At 48.8% G+C, this 17,707-nt stretch overlaps 2 protein-coding genes across 7 annotated transcripts; both read left to right on the top strand.

The window, feature by feature from the left end:
• The first annotated feature begins 9 nt into the window (after nt 1-9).
• Nucleotides 10-7,271, top strand: FGF11 (fibroblast growth factor 11). Of its 3 annotated transcripts, none has more exons than XM_079134787.1 (5): nt 10-2,215; nt 3,846-3,956; nt 4,128-4,231; nt 4,870-4,984; nt 5,436-7,271. In XM_079134787.1, the coding sequence occupies exons 1-5, from the start codon at nt 2,023-2,025 to the stop codon at nt 5,504-5,506; spliced, it is 594 nt and encodes a 197-aa protein (XP_078990913.1). In that variant the 5' UTR covers nt 10-2,022; the 3' UTR covers nt 5,507-7,271. The 3 variants fall into 3 exon arrangements, with proteins under 3 accessions (XP_078990913.1, XP_078990911.1, XP_078990912.1); XM_079134785.1 differs by having other exon boundaries at nt 4,786-4,984; XM_079134786.1 differs by having other exon boundaries at nt 4,786-5,006.
• A 98-nt stretch (nt 7,272-7,369) lies between these two features.
• On the top strand, nt 7,370-17,691 carry CHRNB1 (cholinergic receptor nicotinic beta 1 subunit). Of its 4 annotated transcripts, none has more exons than XM_079134782.1 (11): nt 7,370-7,528; nt 7,617-7,756; nt 8,408-8,452; nt 9,204-9,313; nt 9,417-9,525; nt 9,984-10,131; nt 10,389-10,598; nt 13,915-13,991; nt 14,463-14,632; nt 14,985-15,132; nt 15,405-17,691. In XM_079134782.1, exons 1-11 carry the CDS (start codon nt 7,471-7,473, stop codon nt 15,543-15,545), a joined length of 1,356 nt encoding a protein of 451 aa, XP_078990908.1. In that variant the 5' UTR covers nt 7,370-7,470; the 3' UTR covers nt 15,546-17,691. The 4 variants fall into 4 exon arrangements, with proteins under 4 accessions (XP_078990908.1, XP_078990906.1, XP_078990907.1 ...); XM_079134780.1 differs by having other exon boundaries at nt 13,768-13,991; XM_079134781.1 differs by lacking the exon at nt 8,408-8,452 and having other exon boundaries at nt 13,768-13,991.
• The last annotated feature ends 16 nt before the right edge of the window (nt 17,692-17,707 follow it).

Raw genomic sequence — 17,707 nt, 5'->3', positions numbered from 1 at the left:
AGTGTTTCCGTGGACAGTGTTTCCGCTGGTGATGGGATGTGGAGAACTGTTCTACCCTCACTTGGAAGACTGATTGTGCATGGGCCCAGTCTCTTCTAGAAGACCTCCTAGGCGATTCCTCCCCATTCCTCCGCCCCACCTCTGGCTGGATCATCCCTTTCTCCAAATCTGATCAGCATGCCTCCAGCCCAGGTGCAACCTCCCTCAACCATTTCTCCCCAATTCTTTTGACCTTTTCTTTTAAGAGTCAGTAGAGATAGGAGGAATGTAGATGCTGACAAAATGCAGAAAGGAGAGGTATGGAAAACAGGGAATGATCATTTTGTCCCACAAAAGCAGAAGTATTTAAAAGACTGGATTTCACCCCAGGGTAAATCTCACCGCCCTTCCCCATCTTTCTAGTTCTTTTCCCCACGTTCCTCATCCAGTTCAGTCCTCACATGCATCCCAGGCAGTAGGGTCCCACTCCATTCTCCCGACTGTCATCCTAAAACCCAACCTATCCCCCACATCAGTGTTCGGTTCAGAATTCCTTATCTTTCTTTCTCTGAACCCCAAGACGTGCAGCCTGGCTTCGACTCCGCCTGCCTCCGAGACAGTCCCCACTCCCTGCCTCCAAAGAACCCCAGGGTTCTGTCCTCCCATTTTCACCCTCCTCTTTCCTAGCGTCTCCGCCCCCTGCCCCGCCCCCGGGCCGGCTCGAGGAGGAGGGGGAGCTGCTGTAGCTACCGCCGCCTCAGCTTCCCACAGTCGCTACCGCTGCTGCTGGTGCCGCTGCTGCCGCTGCTTTGCCTAGTCCAGTCACCAGGCCTAGTGCTCTGACTTCGCCGGACCGGGGCGCTCGGCAAAGACACCCTCACTCCTTCCCCGAGTCCGGGACGCCTATCGGGGCGTGGGGGGAAGCTTCTCTTGCCCGGGAGAGGGAGGGAGGAGCCTGGAGCCGGAGCCAGCGCCACCAGTCGCCCGGATCAACAGGACAGGACAGGTTGAGGGGCGTCGGGGAAAAGAAAGGGGGTGCTGTAGGCAGTGCCGGGGAGGACCAGGAAGCCCTGTCGCAGGAAGCTCTGATGCGCTTATAGGGGGGCTGTTCACATTTGGGGACTGGTTGACAACGTGGGTGCACGCCTCTTTGGGGGGCTGGTTAGATTGGAGGGCGTGGGATCCAAACAGCACCAGCTGTCCCTGAGGAAATTTAAGGGGCAACTAGGGTGGGGTGGGGGAGCCGGATGCTCCTTATTTCCAGGTGACAAAGGGTGCTTCCGACAACTACCTGGTGTATTCACTAGGAAGGGCGGATTTAGAGGTGACTTCAAAAGGAGTGGAGGGTGACAAGGTGAGGAAAGGGTCTCTGCAGCTGGAACCCTGTGCTACCAGAAATAGGATAGTGGGAAAAGGCGTTGTTCAGCTAGAGGGTCTGGGGACCTCTTCTCAATAAACCTGGACAGCCTGGATATTCTGAGATATTTTAGGGGGATTTCAGTGAAAAGTGGGGAAATCTTTTTCATTTAGAGGGTAGTAAAGGAAAAAGCACTAAGGTTGGGTTCCTCCCTGACATTGACAGTGGCCCTGCAAGGGTGAAGTGAGCTAGTATCTCCAAAACTAAGGACCCACATCCTTTAGATTACAAGAGTGGGTCTGGCAGGAGGGTGGCCCCGAAAATAGGGTGGAAAGGGGCCTGGGGATATTGAGACCATCATCTTGGAAATTTGGAGGGTCTTGGCTTTGGGATAGGGGAAGTGGAAACAAAGACTCGGGAGAAGAGGGAAGGGGGAGTTTTCAGTAGGGGACAAGATTTGTGGATGAGGTCAAGTGAGGAGTGCATAGGCTGCTGAATCGGGTGGAGCTAGCCCGGGGCCCAAGGGTGGGAGCTGGCGGCTGTGGGGTTTATCCTCAGGTCCTGTGGGTGGGGCGGTGAGTTGGAACCTGAGCTTCAAGAGCATGCCCCGGTGAGAGGGCTCCTCTGGAGGAGCCCAGGGCGCTCCTGGCGCCTGCTGTTTTGGGGGTGTCTTCTCCTGGGGCGCCATGGCGGCGCTGGCCAGTAGCCTGATCCGGCAGAAGCGGGAGGTCCGCGAGCCCGGGGGCAGCCGGCCGGTGTCGGCGCAGCGGCGCGTGTGTCCCCGCGGCACCAAGTCCCTTTGTCAGAAGCAGCTCCTCATCCTGCTGTCCAAGGTGCGACTGTGCGGGGGGCGGCCAACGCGGCCCGACCGCGGCCTGGGTGAGTGCGGCTGGGGCGGGGTCTCCCCACAGAGGTTTCTGCCTGAGAGGTTGAGGCCAGGAACTTTCAAGAATGGGGCCTGGTTGAGGGTGGTCCCCGAAAGTGGGAAGGGGCGGGACAGGACGACAAAGTCTACTAGACAGTGCCTCAGTTTCCCTCGTCTTTTTGTCCATAACGTTGAAGTCTCCTTGCTTTCGAGGGCAAGGGAAAGGGGCTAAGTCTGGGGCCGCAAGCCTCGCAATTCCTACCCACCCCCGAAGTCCCCACCCCCACAATCCTCCGCCTACGTGCCGTTTCTCGCGATTCTTTCAATCGAGAGCTTTGGGGGCTGGGGGTACGGGACGCCTGGGTCACACAGGGTTTCTGCAGCTCTGGCCGCCCCGCCCCCGCCCTGGTTCTCGCGTTCCTCCACGCCTTGGCCCTTTTCCTCCGGGTCCAGCTCACTTGGCTCAGAGCCAATCTCCCCAGCTCTCCCCCGGGTGTCCTTGCAACTACCTCACCAGCCAGCCCCTCCGGGCGACCTCCTCCAGTGACCTGAACCACACGAGGGGAACGGGGCAACCCTCCCCCCATTTCCCCCTGCACGACTCCGAAAACGGGTCCCGCAGGCTCAGGGGACCCTGCTTCTGGAGGAACTCAAACACAGTTCACCGTTAGAAAAAGGCACAGAGACTTGGGGGTCGTACCACATTCAAGGGGGGACAGGGAAGTCGACAGAGAGCAAGCGACTGGAGAGGAGAGTTGTGAGTTAGCTTGTGGTCCCCGTCCAGGTACGACAGTCAGGGAGTCCCTCTGGCCGGGCTCCAGCCTGTTCCCAGTTCCCCTAGGGATAGCCCCTCGCATCCTCCTCCCCCGCCACCCGTAGTCTGTAGTGGTACGGTCCGCAGCCCACCCTCTGAGTGGGAACCGGCCTCCACGTGACTCAGCCTGCCTCTCCTTCTCCACGGCCCCCTCCCCCATTTCCTTGATATGGTACCGGACGTCCCCCAATCCCAGGTGGGTTACCTGGATGAAGGGGAGAGGCTGAGCCTCTGGGAGAACTAGGCCTCCGCGAGCCAGCAGGCTGACAGACAGACAGACAGACAGACAGATGGGTCAGTGTCAGACAGGCCGGCGCTGGGCCAAGGCGAGGCCAGCGCCAAGCAAGCGGCAGCCGCAGCAGCAGGTGCTGAGTCAGCGTCAGGCCCAGTCCCACCCCCGCTCCTAAGGGGGTGCCCCTTCCCTGTGGTCACCTTGCTGCTTCCTCACCCCCCACTCACAAACAGTATGCCCCTTCAGTAGCCCTGCTAATCTCTCCATGCCCGCCCCCTCTTGATGTATCTCTTCTCTTCGCTTCTCCCCTTCCCCCTTCTGGTTGAGCTGGAGAGTAGGAATTAAGCCATTTAAATAAATTTCAATAAATTAAACTGAAAGCTGGTGGTTAGGAGAAACAGAAGGGACCCAAACCCCAGCTTCCCCAGGAATCAAGAGGTAGGAGAGAGCTTGCTTGGAGGGTAAAAGATATGCCTTCCTGGGACCCACTTCCTTTCCTCCATTCTCCTTTCTTTCCTGTGATCCCGCCAAGAGAAGGAATGTTTCTGGGAACAGAGATGTCATTTTCAAAGATGAATGTCTCTCTCTCTCTCTCCAGAACCTCAGCTCAAAGGCATAGTCACCAAACTGTTCTGCCGCCAGGGTTTCTACCTCCAGGCGAATCCTGATGGAAGCATCCAGGGCACCCCAGAGGACACCAGCTCCTTCAGTGAGAAGGGGAAGCCAGTTGCTGGGTGGGAAAGGAGAACATGGGGATAAAAGATGACAATCCCATTCCCTCTTCAGGTTCTGTTGTTTTCTGTCTGTCTCCCAGATTCGAAAGGGAGCTCGGATAGGGGTGAAGTGCCTAGGTATTGATACTTCCTGTCTTTTCCCCCAGCTCACTTCAACCTGATTCCTGTGGGGCTCCGTGTTGTCACCATCCAGAGTGCCAAGCTGGGTCATTACATGGCCATGAACGCAGAGGGGCTGCTGTACTGCTCGGTGAGATGATGAGGCTGAGTGGCCTAGGGTACTGGGGACACATCCAGCATATGACCTTCTACAGCTATAGATATTTCACACCCAGGACTCCCCACCTCCAGCTTTGGTTTATGGCATATGGTCACTTTTACCCCACACCACCTCTAGGATGTGTCCAATCCCTGCTTCTTGCACAGCCCAACCCCAGGCTCTTTGGGTGTCTAATGCTTTCAGCCTTTTAGGGTCCTCACTTCTCACCTTGCCTCCTCCAAACTTGATTATTACTCACTCCCCCAGAGTCATGCAGGATAAGTGGTGGTGAAAAGTTGGAAATAGAGAATAGGGATCTTATTCCAGGGCCCCAAAAAGTCTAGTTTATAACTTTCAGGGGCCTCCTAGACTCTTCCTTATCCTCCCTTTTCACTCAGTTCCACTCTGGATTCAGAAGTTGCCTTCCTCTTCCCGCAAAAATGTATATATTATATCCTGGCTTGTTTGTCCCAAGGGCTTCCTTCTGCCAGTGATGTGCCTTTCTATCTCTCTGTGTGTGCCTTTCTGGGTCTTTGTCTCCTCAGCCACATTTCACTGCCGAGTGTCGCTTTAAGGAGTGTGTCTTTGAGAATTACTATGTCCTGTATGCTTCTGCTCTGTACCGTCAGCGCCGTTCTGGCCGGGCCTGGTACCTAGGCCTGGATAAGGAAGGCCGGGTCATGAAGGGAAACCGAGTCAAGAAGACCAAGGCAGCCGCTCACTTTGTGCCCAAGCTCCTGGAGGGTGGGTATGGACTCAAGAAAAGGTGGGCCATGTGGGAGGGTATTGACCTTGACATGAACATTTAGTGATACACAGCTCAGATTATGAATATTAAGAGGATGCTATTATCCCGGCGTGGTGGTGCATGCAATCCCAGACTGGGGTGGTTGAGGCAGGAGGATTGCAAGTTTGAGGCCAACCTTGGTAATTTAATAAAAAGTGTTGGGATGTAACCCAGTGGTAGAACCCTGGGCTCAATCCTAAGTTTCACAAGAAAAAAAAAAAAAGAGGATGTGTTATGACAGGTCAAGCTGGGAAGGCTTTGGCCTTTGGGGATTTGGGGGTCTTCTCCTTTGGGTTGGGGTTCTTTGGGCAAGTGCAGGGGAAGAGAGCTTTCTCAGAGCTCTGGTTTTGCCATGGTCTCTCTGCCTAACTCTCCTTCCTTGCTCCTCTCTCTCTCTCCCCTCCACAGTGGCCATGTACCGGGAGCCTTCTCTCCACAGTGTCCCTGAGACTTCCCCTTCCAGTCTTCCTGCCCCCTGAAATGTAGTCCCCAGACTGGAAGCTCCCTGCATTCCCAGTGAGCCAGCCACCACCACAGCCTGTCTCCCAGCCCTGCTCCTGGCCCTGCTCTTACCCCTGCTGCCACACACATACCCTGAGCAGCCAGGTTCCACCAGGTGCTCTACACTGAAAGAGCGTAGGGGCTGGCTGGGACTTTCAGGGCTGTTGAGACTCTTAGATCCTTGAGTGGTGTGGGGCGGGCAGATATCTGAAAATAGTCTGGCTGATCACTTATTTCCATACTCACTCTCTTCCCCCAAAGCCTTTTCTCAAGATGGCACTAGGGGTTCTAAACCTGGAAAAGCCCAGGCATAACTCCTCTCCCTGGCTCAGCCACTTCCCAGAACCCTATACCCCTTTTCTTTTCCACTGAGCCATAGGTCCACTAGAGCTCAGGATTAGTTTTCTTCTTTCCCTACTCTACTTTCTGCCTTTGTCTGGTCAGGTTCTGAAACACCAAACCTCCCAGCCAGGGCCATTTCTGTTCTAGGGCTCTGTGCTAGAACCTAGGCATGCTGCCAGGTTCTGTTCTGGATCCATCAAGCTTCTACCCTTGACCCAGTTGGACCCTTGGCTTTCAAGTAGAGAGATTGGATTTGAGCCCTGTCTAGATGTTGACCTTGGCCTGAACTTCGACCAGTCTCAGATCACCACAGGTTTAACCTTCTTATCCCAGAGATACTCAGTTCTAGAGCATGGTGTTCTAGACACTTATGGAGCCATAATTCCTCCTGAATCATAGCTCTAAAACATACACCTTGACTTTCAGCCCTCTTTCCAGGATGGAACTAGGGCCTATATAGCCATATTAGTTCTAGACTCTTGAATTCTAGACCAGTGATATCTATTAAGAATGAGCTCTGAAAAGAACCCAGCTATGATTCATAAAGAACTAATTAGTTCTGACTGAATCAAGAACCACTTATTTTCTTGGATAATTTTCTAAAAAAAAATTTTATTCTTCCATGTAGAATGCTAACCTTATTTTTACATGCAGTTCCAGCCCCTGCAACCCAGCCAGGGTCCTTCCAGGGAAAAGTCTGGGGAAGGGCAAAAGAATTTTGAAAGGATCCCTGACCCAGGAAGCTGGGAGGGGAAAGGAGCCAAAAGCCATGGCATGATTGAATCTGTGTCTGGGTTGGTGGGGGACATGAACACTTAGCTACCTCAGCAGGAATTCCTTCCAGGTCCCCTTTAAAGCTGAGGTTTTTAAGGCAATAGGTCTAGAACTAAAAGGACAAATGGGACACAGCCTTGATACCTCTCCCCACGTGAGGATACTCCAGTTCAGCAATAAGTTCCACCCCTCTCCCCTACAGGTCAGGCCAAGGAGGGTGAGGGCCTCTTGAGCTCGAGACCTGATACACCCCCAGAGCTTCTAAGTAAATAAAATTTGCATTATCTTACAGCTTATATCCTCAGCTGGGTTTTAGGTACCCAAAGGGCCTGACTAGATTTTCCTGAAAAACGTGGATAAAGAGGCCTGAAAAGGACTGGGAACCCATTAGATCCCCAAGCGCCACAGACCTGGGCGGGATAGACTGAAATACTAAATGAGGGGCTAGTGTTCAAAGACAGGTCACTTTTTCTCAGGCTCTTTTTACTTCTGGCTTGTCGCAAGAGGGGTAGGTTTCCCCTCCTCACCCACACAAACCCCGCTCAGGCTCCACCCATCTCCTGACACTCCACCTGGGGGAGTGGGTCACCATTCTATGCTTTCTCAATTAAAGACAGTTTATACAACTGAAGTATTGTCTTTCATCTGTGAGTGGCGGGCGATGGCAGTTGCTCCGGGCGGGACCAATCCCGGGGGCGGGGCGGGTGGGCGGGCTGGCAGCTGCCCCCCAACAACAGGTGCACATTCCTGGGCGCCTCGTCACTTCCCCTGCGCTGGTTGCCTCAGCAGCTCTCCGGGCGAACTCACTGAGCGCCGCGACCAGACTATGACCCCAGGGGCGCTACTGTTGCTTCTAGGGGTTCTGGGGGTGCTGCTCGCCCCAGGTAAGTAAGTCTGGATCCTGAAGAGGCAGTGACTGGGGCAGCGGTTTGGACAGTCACCAGGGTTTCATTTAATGCTCTCTTCCTACAGGCGCCTGCGGCTCGGAGACAGAGGGTCAACTCCGCGAGAAACTTTTCTCGGGCTATGATAGTTCTGTACGGCCGGCGCGCGAGTTGGGTGACAGCGTCAGAGTTAGCATTGGTCTCACCCTAGCGCAACTCATCAGCCTGGTGAGGGTGCACGCTGTGGGGTTGGATTAGGCCTGTGGAACGGCGGGGGCGTGGCTTTAGGCAAGGCAGGACCAATGATCAGTCTGGGGGCGGAGTCTTAGGCGTGACCACCAGCCTGAGGGATGGACAAGCTTTTAAGTGGCGATTGGGTAGAAATTTGACCAATGAACAAGTTTGTGGGCGTGGCTCATGGGCCAGCCCAGCGTACAGACAGGTAGGGCGAAGAACCGGCTGTGGGCGGATCTTAAAAGTGGAGCTGTGGTGGACCGACTGGCGGTGAGGCGGACCCGCAGAAGGTTTTGCCAGGGTGGGGCGGAGCTTGGTGCTCAACGGGTCAATTAGCAGCCGCGGGCGAAAATTCAGGGTTGGGTGGAATAGGAGCTGAGGGCGGGACCGAGTCAGATCCGGGAAGGGGGCTATCGTTGGGAGCGAAGCTGATAGGTAAACAAGCTGGAAGTGTAAACAGCAGAAAGGGGTGTTTCTGAGGTGGAGGCGGGATTTAAACAACGCAGCTTTTAAGAGGTTGGGCTTGGACTCAAGAGGGTGGGCTTCAAGAAAAGTGAGCAGAGTATCCAGGGAGAGGTTAACCTGCCAAGCCCTCATTTCTCTCCACTTCACTTCACCCTTATCCTTTAAAATTTTCCCTTCTAGAACGAAAAGGATGAAGAGATGATCACAAAGGTGTACTTAGACCTGGTATGGAGACCCCATGGGGTGGAGAAAAGCGTCCCGCAGTCTTTATAATTTACTTGGTTGTCCGGACGAATTTTTTTTTTTTTTTTTTTTTTATCACGACCTCAGAAAACACACGTAACTGAAACAGAAGCTTTAGAAAACAATATCTACGGGAGGTGCACTGCATGCATTTTTCGTTCTAACTTTTAAAAACACTGGTTTGGGACCATTACTTTGAATCCCCATCCACTAAAGGGTCCCAAACTGCGCTTTGAAAACCATGTGCTTGTGTGAAGCCCTGGGTTCAATAAGCAGTACCCATTCTGCCACCCACACACACACACACAAAGAAAAAAAAAAGAAGACACCAAAACCACCACAGTGCAACTACTTCTCCTTTTCCCTTTTCATTGAACTCAGGGGCCATGTACCACTGATCTACATTCCCAGTCTTTTATTTTATTATTATTTTTAGATAGGGTCTCACTAAGTTGCCCAGGCTGTCCTCGAATTTGCAATCCTCCTTCCTCAACTTTCCGAGTAGCTAGGAAACAGGCGTGTGCGACTGCACTTGGCTTAATCTCTTCATTTTTACAGACTTTAAAAACTGGGACTTTAGGGGGGAGGGAGGGAATTTAGCTGGTGTGGATACCAAAGACTGCAGAACCCAAGTCAGAACCTGACTCCTTGACTTGCCAGCACTGCTTCACTCCCTTGCACTCCCTTCCTGTATTTCCAGTTCCAAACATTTCCTTAACCTGTGCTTCCCTAGGAGTGGACTGACTACAGACTTAGCTGGGATCCTGCAGAGCACGATGGCATTGATTTGCTTCGCATCACGGCAGAGTCCGTGTGGCTACCTGACGTGGTGTTGATGAACAAGTAGGATCTTTTCCAAAGCCAGGGAGGTGGGGTGGAACCTCAGAGGGGTGGGACCTCCGGAGGGCTATTGGGAATCCCAGATGAAAGGTTCCTTTCTCTGCAGCAATGATGGAAATTTCGATGTTGCTCTGGACATTAACGTTGTGGTATCGTCTGACGGCTCCGTCCGCTGGCAACCCCCTGGCATCTATCGCAGTAGCTGCAGTATCCAGGTTTCTGAGGCCCACCTGGGAAGCTCAAGAAGCTCTTAAAAACCCTTCCTCGGGCTGGGGAGATAGCTCAGTCGGTAGAGTGCTTGCCTTGTGAGCTACAAGGCCCTGGGTTCCATCCCCAGTGCAAAAAAACAAACAAACAAACAAACAAACAAACAAAAAACCTTCCTCTCCTCAGATGGCTCCCATTCTTCCTCCATTATCCCCTATGACCTCATCTCCTTACTTCTCACTAAGTGTCCTTTTCTCCATATACTTTCTTGACTCCCATTCTTCCTCCATTTTTCCAAATGGCCTCCCTTAGTAGCCCTCCAATTCCTCTTTGACCCCACTTCCCTGTGTCTTCCCCTGGTGATCCCTACCTCTTTGGTTCCCCAAGGACTTCCACAATGACCTTCCAAATTCCTTCAGCCTTGACCAGTTCTCTGGCAGCTAGAGAAATTCTCCCTTCCATCCAGGTCACCTACTTCCCTTTTGACTGGCAGAACTGCACCATGGTGTTTAGTTCCTACAGCTATGACAGCTCAGAGGTCAGTCTGCAGACAGGCCTGGGTCCTGATGGGCTGGAGCGGCAAGAAATCTACATTCATGACAGGACATTCATTGGTGAGTGGGGATGGCTTCCACACACACAGGCTTTCTGATTTCCAGTTTCTAACAGGAGGTAAATGCTCTCTCTCAGCAATGCCCAATGTAACCCTGTGGAGTCAGCAAAGTGGGTATAACTATCAACATTTAACAAATACAGAAATTGAGACTTAGCTAAGTTTATTAGAGATGGCTGCCCACTACAGTGTTTCATATCTGGCACTGACTAGGACAACTCTCATATAGGTGTCTCCTTCTGCTTTCTTTTCCCTCAGAGAATGGCCAATGGGAGATTATCCACAAGCCCTCTCGGCTAATCCAGCCTCCAGGGGATCCTAGGGGAGGGAGGGAAGGACAACATCAGGAAGTCACCTTCTACCTAATCATCCGCCGGAAGCCTCTCTTCTACCTGGTTAATGTCATTGCCCCATGTATCCTCATTACTCTCTTGGCTATCTTTGTCTTCTACTTGCCACCAGATGCAGGTAAGGGGGAAGGGGCCCTATCTCTTCTCATTAACTCAGCTTCTTTCTCTTCACCCTTAACTCAGACCAGGGTTTTCCAAATCATTGTGGATTACATTTCATCAATCCCTGGTTTTCCTTCCCACCAAGTAGACCCTGACTCTACATTCCCTCTGCTAATGGCTTATGTTCACCCAGTGACTTCTAATTCTTTCCTTTAGAGTCATAGCCACTCATGCACTTTTCTGACCAGCCAAATTCTGTGCTAAGCCAATCTCCCCTTCTCTTTCCCCTTTCCTAGCAACTCTCCACCTCTACTTTTCATATATTAGTGCCTTAACTTTTTATCTGCTTGGGAAATAATAGCATTTCTCTAGCAGGAAGCAAAATGTAGTAACAGAGTAACCAAGGGTAAATTTCTTTTTCTTTTTTTTTTTTTTTTTGTGGTACTGGGGATTGAACCCAGGGCCTTGTGCTTGCGAGACAAGCACTCTACCAATTGAGCTATCTCCCCAGCCCAAGGGTAAATTTCTTAATTTTTATGTGTCTCAGTTTCCAGATCTGGAAATGAACACAATTATTGTCCCTACCTCATAGGCTTATTTTGAGAATTGACTGACTTAATAAAACTATGCCTGGTCCTCAGTACGTTCTGTGTGATTATAGGTATTCTTTGTGTTTATTTGATTTTGTTTTTTACTTTTTTTTTGGGGGGGGGGGTACCAGCGATTGAACCCAGGGGTGCTTAGTCACTGAGCCACATCCCCAGTCCTTTTGAAATTTTCTTTTTGGTTTTGGGCAGGGTCTCACTAAGTTGGTTAGGGCCTCACTAAGTTGCTGAAGCTGGCTTTAAACTTGTGATCCTCCTGCCTCAGCCTCCCAAGCCACTGGGATTACAGGTGTGTACCACCATGCCTGGCCTTTTTTTTTTTTTTTTTTTGTACTATTTTTGAACATGCTATAAGGTTATACAATTAACATGTTGCTTGATTCTAATCTTTACAGTAATACTTCATGGTAAGTACTGAATTGTCACTCCCATTTTACAGAGAATAAAGAGGCTGAGAATTAAATCATTTATCTGACATCTCAACAGTGAAAGTGACACCGTTGTTATTCCAGCCCTGGTCAATGCCAGTCTGGTTGAGAGTCTCGATATCTTTAACTCTGGTATTCAAAGCATTTTTTAAAATTCTCTCTGGCATCAGGTTCTCTATCTGGAGGGAGAGTGGTGCAGCTCTAGAATATACTTCCAAATATAACCTCTGCTTCTTCCTAGAGCAAGAAAAGTCTTAGAACCCAGCATTATAGGACTAAAGTAGAATTAACCACAAGGCCTATTTATTTCAATACCTTTCATTAAATTTGTAATGTCTCTTGTATGCCATAGGAATAACCGACCACTTTTATATTCTTATGTACTATTTCATTTATAGATTGTTGGAATTACTATATTGTTCCAAAAAAGCTACAGAGATTGGACCATTCATTTGTATGATTATATTATTGAGTACCTATAATGTGCTAGACACTGAGACTATAACTATAAAAAAGATAAAAATCCCTGCTGAGCGTGGTGGCCCACATCTGTAATCCCAGTGGCTCAGGAGGATCAAGAGTTCAAAGCCAGCCTCAGCAAAAGCAAGGCACTAAACAGCTCAGTGAGACCCTGTCTCTAAATAAAATATAAAAAAAATAGGACTGGGGATGTGGCTCAGTGGTTGAGTGCCCCTGAGTTCAATCCCTGTTACCACCCCCCGCCAAAAAAAGATAAAAATCCCTGAGCTCATGGAGTTTACATTCTGCTGGGGGAGTCAGTCAATTAACAATAAATAAGTCTATTATACAGTATATTAGTAGGACCAGTCCTAAAGAGTAAAATAAAGTAAAAAAGGGAGTTGGGAAGATGAAAATGAAGCTAGGGGTTGCAATTTTAAAATAGGATATCAGGACTGGAGATGCAGCTCAATGGTAGAGTGCTTGCCTAGCATGTGGATGTGCCTGAGTTTGGTACCCAGCACCATAAAATAAGTAAATAAAAAAGTAAAAATGGAACTGGGCATGGTGGTGCATGCCTGCAATCCCAGTGATTTGGAAGGCTGAGGCAGGAGAATCACAAGTTCAAGGCCAGCTTCAGCAATTTAGTGAGACCCTTTCTCAAAATTAAAAAAAACTTTTTAAAAAGGACTGGGGATGTAGCTCAGAGGTAAAGTGCCCCTGGGTTCTATTCCCAGATAAAAATAAAAATGATGATGATGATGATGATAATAATTAAATAATAATAATACATGGGATGTCAGTGAACACCTCATTGAAGAGAGACTATTTGACTTAAAGGGGGCAAGAGAATGACTCTGGGAGGCATCTGGGGAAAGGATGTGCAGGCAAAGGAAACAGTGAATACAAAGGCCCCTCAGTGGGAAGATGACTTGTATATTCAAGAAATAGAAGGAAATCATTGTAACTGAATGAAGTAAGCCAGAGGGAAAGCAGAAGATGAAGTTAGGGAGCTAATGAGAAAAACTCGTAGACCATATAAAGAACTTTGCTTTTATCCTGAAGGAGATAAGGAGCTACTAGGTGGTTTTGGAAAGAAGAATGGTATAATCTGATTTAATTTCAACAAAATCAGTTTGATTGCTCTGCTGAGGTAAACAGTTGAAGCAGAGATCAGGTAGGATGCCTCTACAATAGTTCAGACCTGAGGTAATGGTAGTTGGGATCAGTGTGGTAGATGGGATACGTCATCAGTTTTAGGATATATTTTGAAGATGGATGCAATAGTTTGCTATGGAATAAGAGGGGGTTAGAGATGAAGAGAGAGAAATGGAGGAGAGTTGAGAATGACTCAAAGGAGTTGGGTTTAAGCCATGGGAAAGATGGAGTTGTCACGAGATGGGGGAAACTATGGGAAAGCAGCTTTGGTGGTGAAAGAATTAGGTTTTAGACATCCTAAATTTGAGATGTGTATTAGATAATTCCAGTGGAAACATTGAGTAAGCATTTGGATGTAAGTGCGAAGTTCAGGGGAGAAGTCCAGGCTGGAGGAACAAATATGAGAGTGATTTGTATGCAGATTGGCCTTCCAAAGCCTATCATTGAGTTGGCTGGAAACATGATCACTGATTATGACGTAGAGATTTCCTTCTGGCAAAGTCTAATCCTTTTGCCTTCCTCTTTGCCTTCCAAGGAGAGAAGATGGGGCTCTCCATCTTTGCCCTGCTAACCCTTACTGTGTTCCTGCTGCTGCTGGCAGACAAAGTGCCTGAGACCTCCCTGTCAGTACCCATCATTATTAAGTATCTTATGTTTACCATGATCCTCGTCACTTTCTCAGTCATCCTTAGTGTTGTGGTACTCAACCTGCATCACCGCTCACCCCACACCCACCAAATGCCTTATTGGGTCCGTCAGGTAAGAATCTCCTCCTCTGGCCTGTGTTGACTCCCAGTATTAGTATTTGGCTTTTTGTCCAGCTATCACTCCTCCCTCCCATCAGTCTCAACTTCGTTTTTACAGACCTTAGGGAAAACTAAGGCTATCTGGTAGAGTGTTAAAATGCCAAAGTCTATTGGATATTGAAACATTGCATAATTAATTGTACTTCTCATTCTTATCATTTCATCAATTCCATACTCTCTTCATCAATACCACCTATCTTGGCTCTCTGGGAAACATTCTCAGGAATAGGTACAACCAGGGTGAAAGCCCAGAAACCTCTCAGTTAGGATAACTTCCAGCCCACTAAAGAGTTCTCAAGGCCATCGGATTGCATTTCCTTGTCTATCCATGGAACCATGTATATGTACAGTGGTAATGGGCATGTAGAGTGGTGGTGGTTCCCTTGTAGTAAGCCCCCTCCAATAATTCTCTTCTACTCTACAGATCTTCATCCACAAGCTCCCTCTCTACCTGGGTCTGAAGAGGCCCAAACCTGAGAGAGACCAGCTGCCAGAGCCTTCTCACTCCTCTCCAGGAAGTGGATGGGATCGGGGTACTGATGAATATTTTATCCGGAAGCCGCCGAGTGATTTTCTCTTCCCCAAACCCAACAGGTAGAACAATACCCAACATCCACATGGAGGAGAGAGGGAGAACTACAGTTCCCAGAGGACTGAGCGGGAGCTTCGCTTCCCATGCTCTCGAAAGATGCTGTGGTTCAGCATCATGGGAGTTGTAGTATCCCTTCTGCGGCTCGCTCTGAGGGAAGATGGTAAATAAAGCTTGGAGGGGTGGCAGAAGTTGAGGAAGGCTGGAGAGGTCGCCACTGTCAAGAGCCTGAAGGGCTCTTTCAGCTTCCTAGAACTGGCAGATCGTTGAAGGAGGCAGTTGGAGTTGGACCTAGGTCACTGGCGCTAGATGTTCTGGTTCGGGGCGTGGCCAAATATTCACTCACGCCTCTTCTAGATTCCAGCCTGAACTGTCTGCCCCGGACCTGCGGCGATTTATAGATAGTCCAAACCGGGCTGTGGGCCTGCCTCCTGAGTTACGGGAGGTAGTTTCCTCGATTAGCTACATCGCTCGACAGCTGCAGGAACAGGAGGATCAAGATGCAGTTAAGTCCAATGAGGGCGGAGCAGAGCAGGGCCTCGGTAACCTTGGCTCCGCCCACAAGCACTGGTCCCGCTCCTAGCATTGACTTTCACTTATGATCGGAGGTTTACCTCATTTGGGCCCGCCCCCTACTTTCCGAGTAGTTCTTTACTTGGTCTCTGTCTCTCATTGCACTGCTGGGTGGGAAGTCCCGGGCGGGGTCCGAGCTGTGGGGAACAGGCTTCCCTGGGGATGGGACCTGGAACTCAGAAGGTTTCCTCTGCCTACCCCCAGCTGAAGGAGGACTGGCAGTTTGTGGCCATGGTAGTGGATCGTCTCTTCCTGTGGACCTTCATCATCTTCACGAGCGTCGGGACCCTGGTCATTTTCCTCGACGCAACGTACCACTTACCCCCTGCAGACCCCTTTCCTTGAGGACTGGAAGGCCGACCCTCAGGTTCTCGGCCAGTTGAAATGAGTCTTTTCAGGCCTTATAACCCCCTTTGCTTCAACCTCTTCGCTAGAAATTTCGTTTCTGAGGAGAGCGCTGAAATGGAACTGAGGGCCGGTCAGGGTGCTATTAGACCCACCTGAAATGCTATCAGTTTATTACTCTTTGGATTCTTGAGGAGGCTCCCTTGGATATCAATGCCCAGGTCCCCAATGAAGTAGTATGAAGAGGACAAATTAGATTGTAAGCCTTAGGAGGGCAGGAAATGTTTCTTGTTCATTGTAATATTTCCAGCACCTCGTGCTGACCTATAGTGAAGGTTTAACATTTGTTGAATGAAGAGGGAAGATTTTCTGGAAAGAAATAACATCAATTAATAGTTCCTACATTTGCATGTTGGGACTGGTCTTTTTTTTTTTTTTTTTTTTTTTTTTTTTTTCCTTTGTTTTTACCTTCTGCAATTGAAAAAATTTTTTTTTCTTCTAAAAAGCTAAGAAAAGAAAAAGTTTCAAAAACCTCTATTCAACTTCTTGCTTTAACGCTCAAATGATTAAACTGCTCTGTATGATAGTTTCCACATCTGTAAAAATGAAGCTAATGATAGTATCTGCCCATAGTATATACCAACAATATATATCAGAGTTTGCAAACTGGTGTGTTTTGATTGGTTCATGTTGTTGGCATGTACAGTTTCAAATATAATTAACTCACTACTTTTAAAATTTGGATATTTCACTGAAACATTTGGATTTCTGGTTTTTCTTTTTCTGGGAGGGGGTTATTTTACCACTGAGCTACATCCCCAGCTCCCCTTTTTTAATAATTTATTTATTGTTTATTTAATGTGGTGCTGAGGATCTAACCCAGTGCCTCACATGTGTTAGGCAACTGCTGTACCACTGAACCACAACCCCAGATCCCCAGCCCGTTTTATTTTTTATTTTGAGACAGGGTCTTACCAAGTTGCTTAGGACCTAAATTGGTGAGGCTGAACTCGAACTTGCAATCCTTTTTTTTTTTTTTTTTTTCAGCCTCTTAAGCCTTGGGATTATGGACCTGGTGATTTCTTACTTCTCTTGAAACAAATTTTTTTTTAAAGTATGGTAATGCCTGACCATATTTTCCTGTTGATGGAAATTTGCCCACTCTGGTCAAGGTATTGGTACCAGAATTCCTCAAAGCCTCCATTTTACCTTCCTGTCCCTCCACATCAACAGAAAAACTATAGGGGAGAGGAGGACAGGAAAGGAATCGAAGTCAATGGAGAGACTAGGAGTGGAATGAGGTTGTGTCTTTTATGGCCATCACACATTCTGTGCCTCAGTTTACTTTCAGAGTGGAAAAAGGGTTGGATCTGGTTTGAGGCAAGGCTGTTCAAGGACACAGAGATCTTCTACCTAGAAATTATGCACATCAGGCTGTGTGAAATGGACTGAGTTAATGTTTCTGCCGGGAGGTCAGACCAAAGTCAGCTGGAGCCTAGTGGCTACAGCAGTTACAATAAAACACCTAGAGTCAACAAGCCTCACACCAACTCAATTGCTGAAAGTTGTCGTAAGAGGGAGAATGGGGCTACAACTTTCAGGATCCCTGTGGGACAGGAAGAGTATGTCCCTTTCCCATAAACCCACCAGCCACACAAATAACTGCACCTGGCATCCCACTGTGGAGCACAGTTCATTTGTCTTGTTGGTTTATTGGCCTAGAGAGTTGGACACACACACATATGCGGAGATAAATATTGGTCAGTTTCATCTAAATCTGGGTCCTTACTACATATAGAGCTAGAGTCTGTAGAATTCTAAAATCTTGCGTGCTGTGGCACAGAACCGGTGGCCTTCCCATTCTGTCATCCCCATCTTCCCAGGGAACATGGGAAAAAGGGCAAAAACTGACAAAACTCAATCATTTTCAAATGACAAAATTGCAAAATCTTGAATTTCCAACATCTGAAATTCAATATTCAAATTCCCCAGCTCAAATACATATATTTTAATCTCCACTTTGCCACAATCTCATTCATTGCCCATAACCACCAAATTCTGTAAGCTATTTTCCTTAATCACATTAAAAAAAAAAAAAAAAAAAAAAAAGTCTACAATCTCAATTCTTCCAAAATGTCCATGGGTTTTGAAATTTTGACCAA

Source organism: Sciurus vulgaris (assembly GCF_902686455.1).
Source record: "Sciurus vulgaris genome assembly, chromosome: 3".
Lineage (NCBI taxonomy): Eukaryota > Metazoa > Chordata > Mammalia > Rodentia > Sciuridae > Sciurus > Sciurus vulgaris.
The sequence above is the reverse complement of the archived record's forward strand: the minus strand, read 5'-3'. Positions and strand labels throughout refer to the sequence as shown.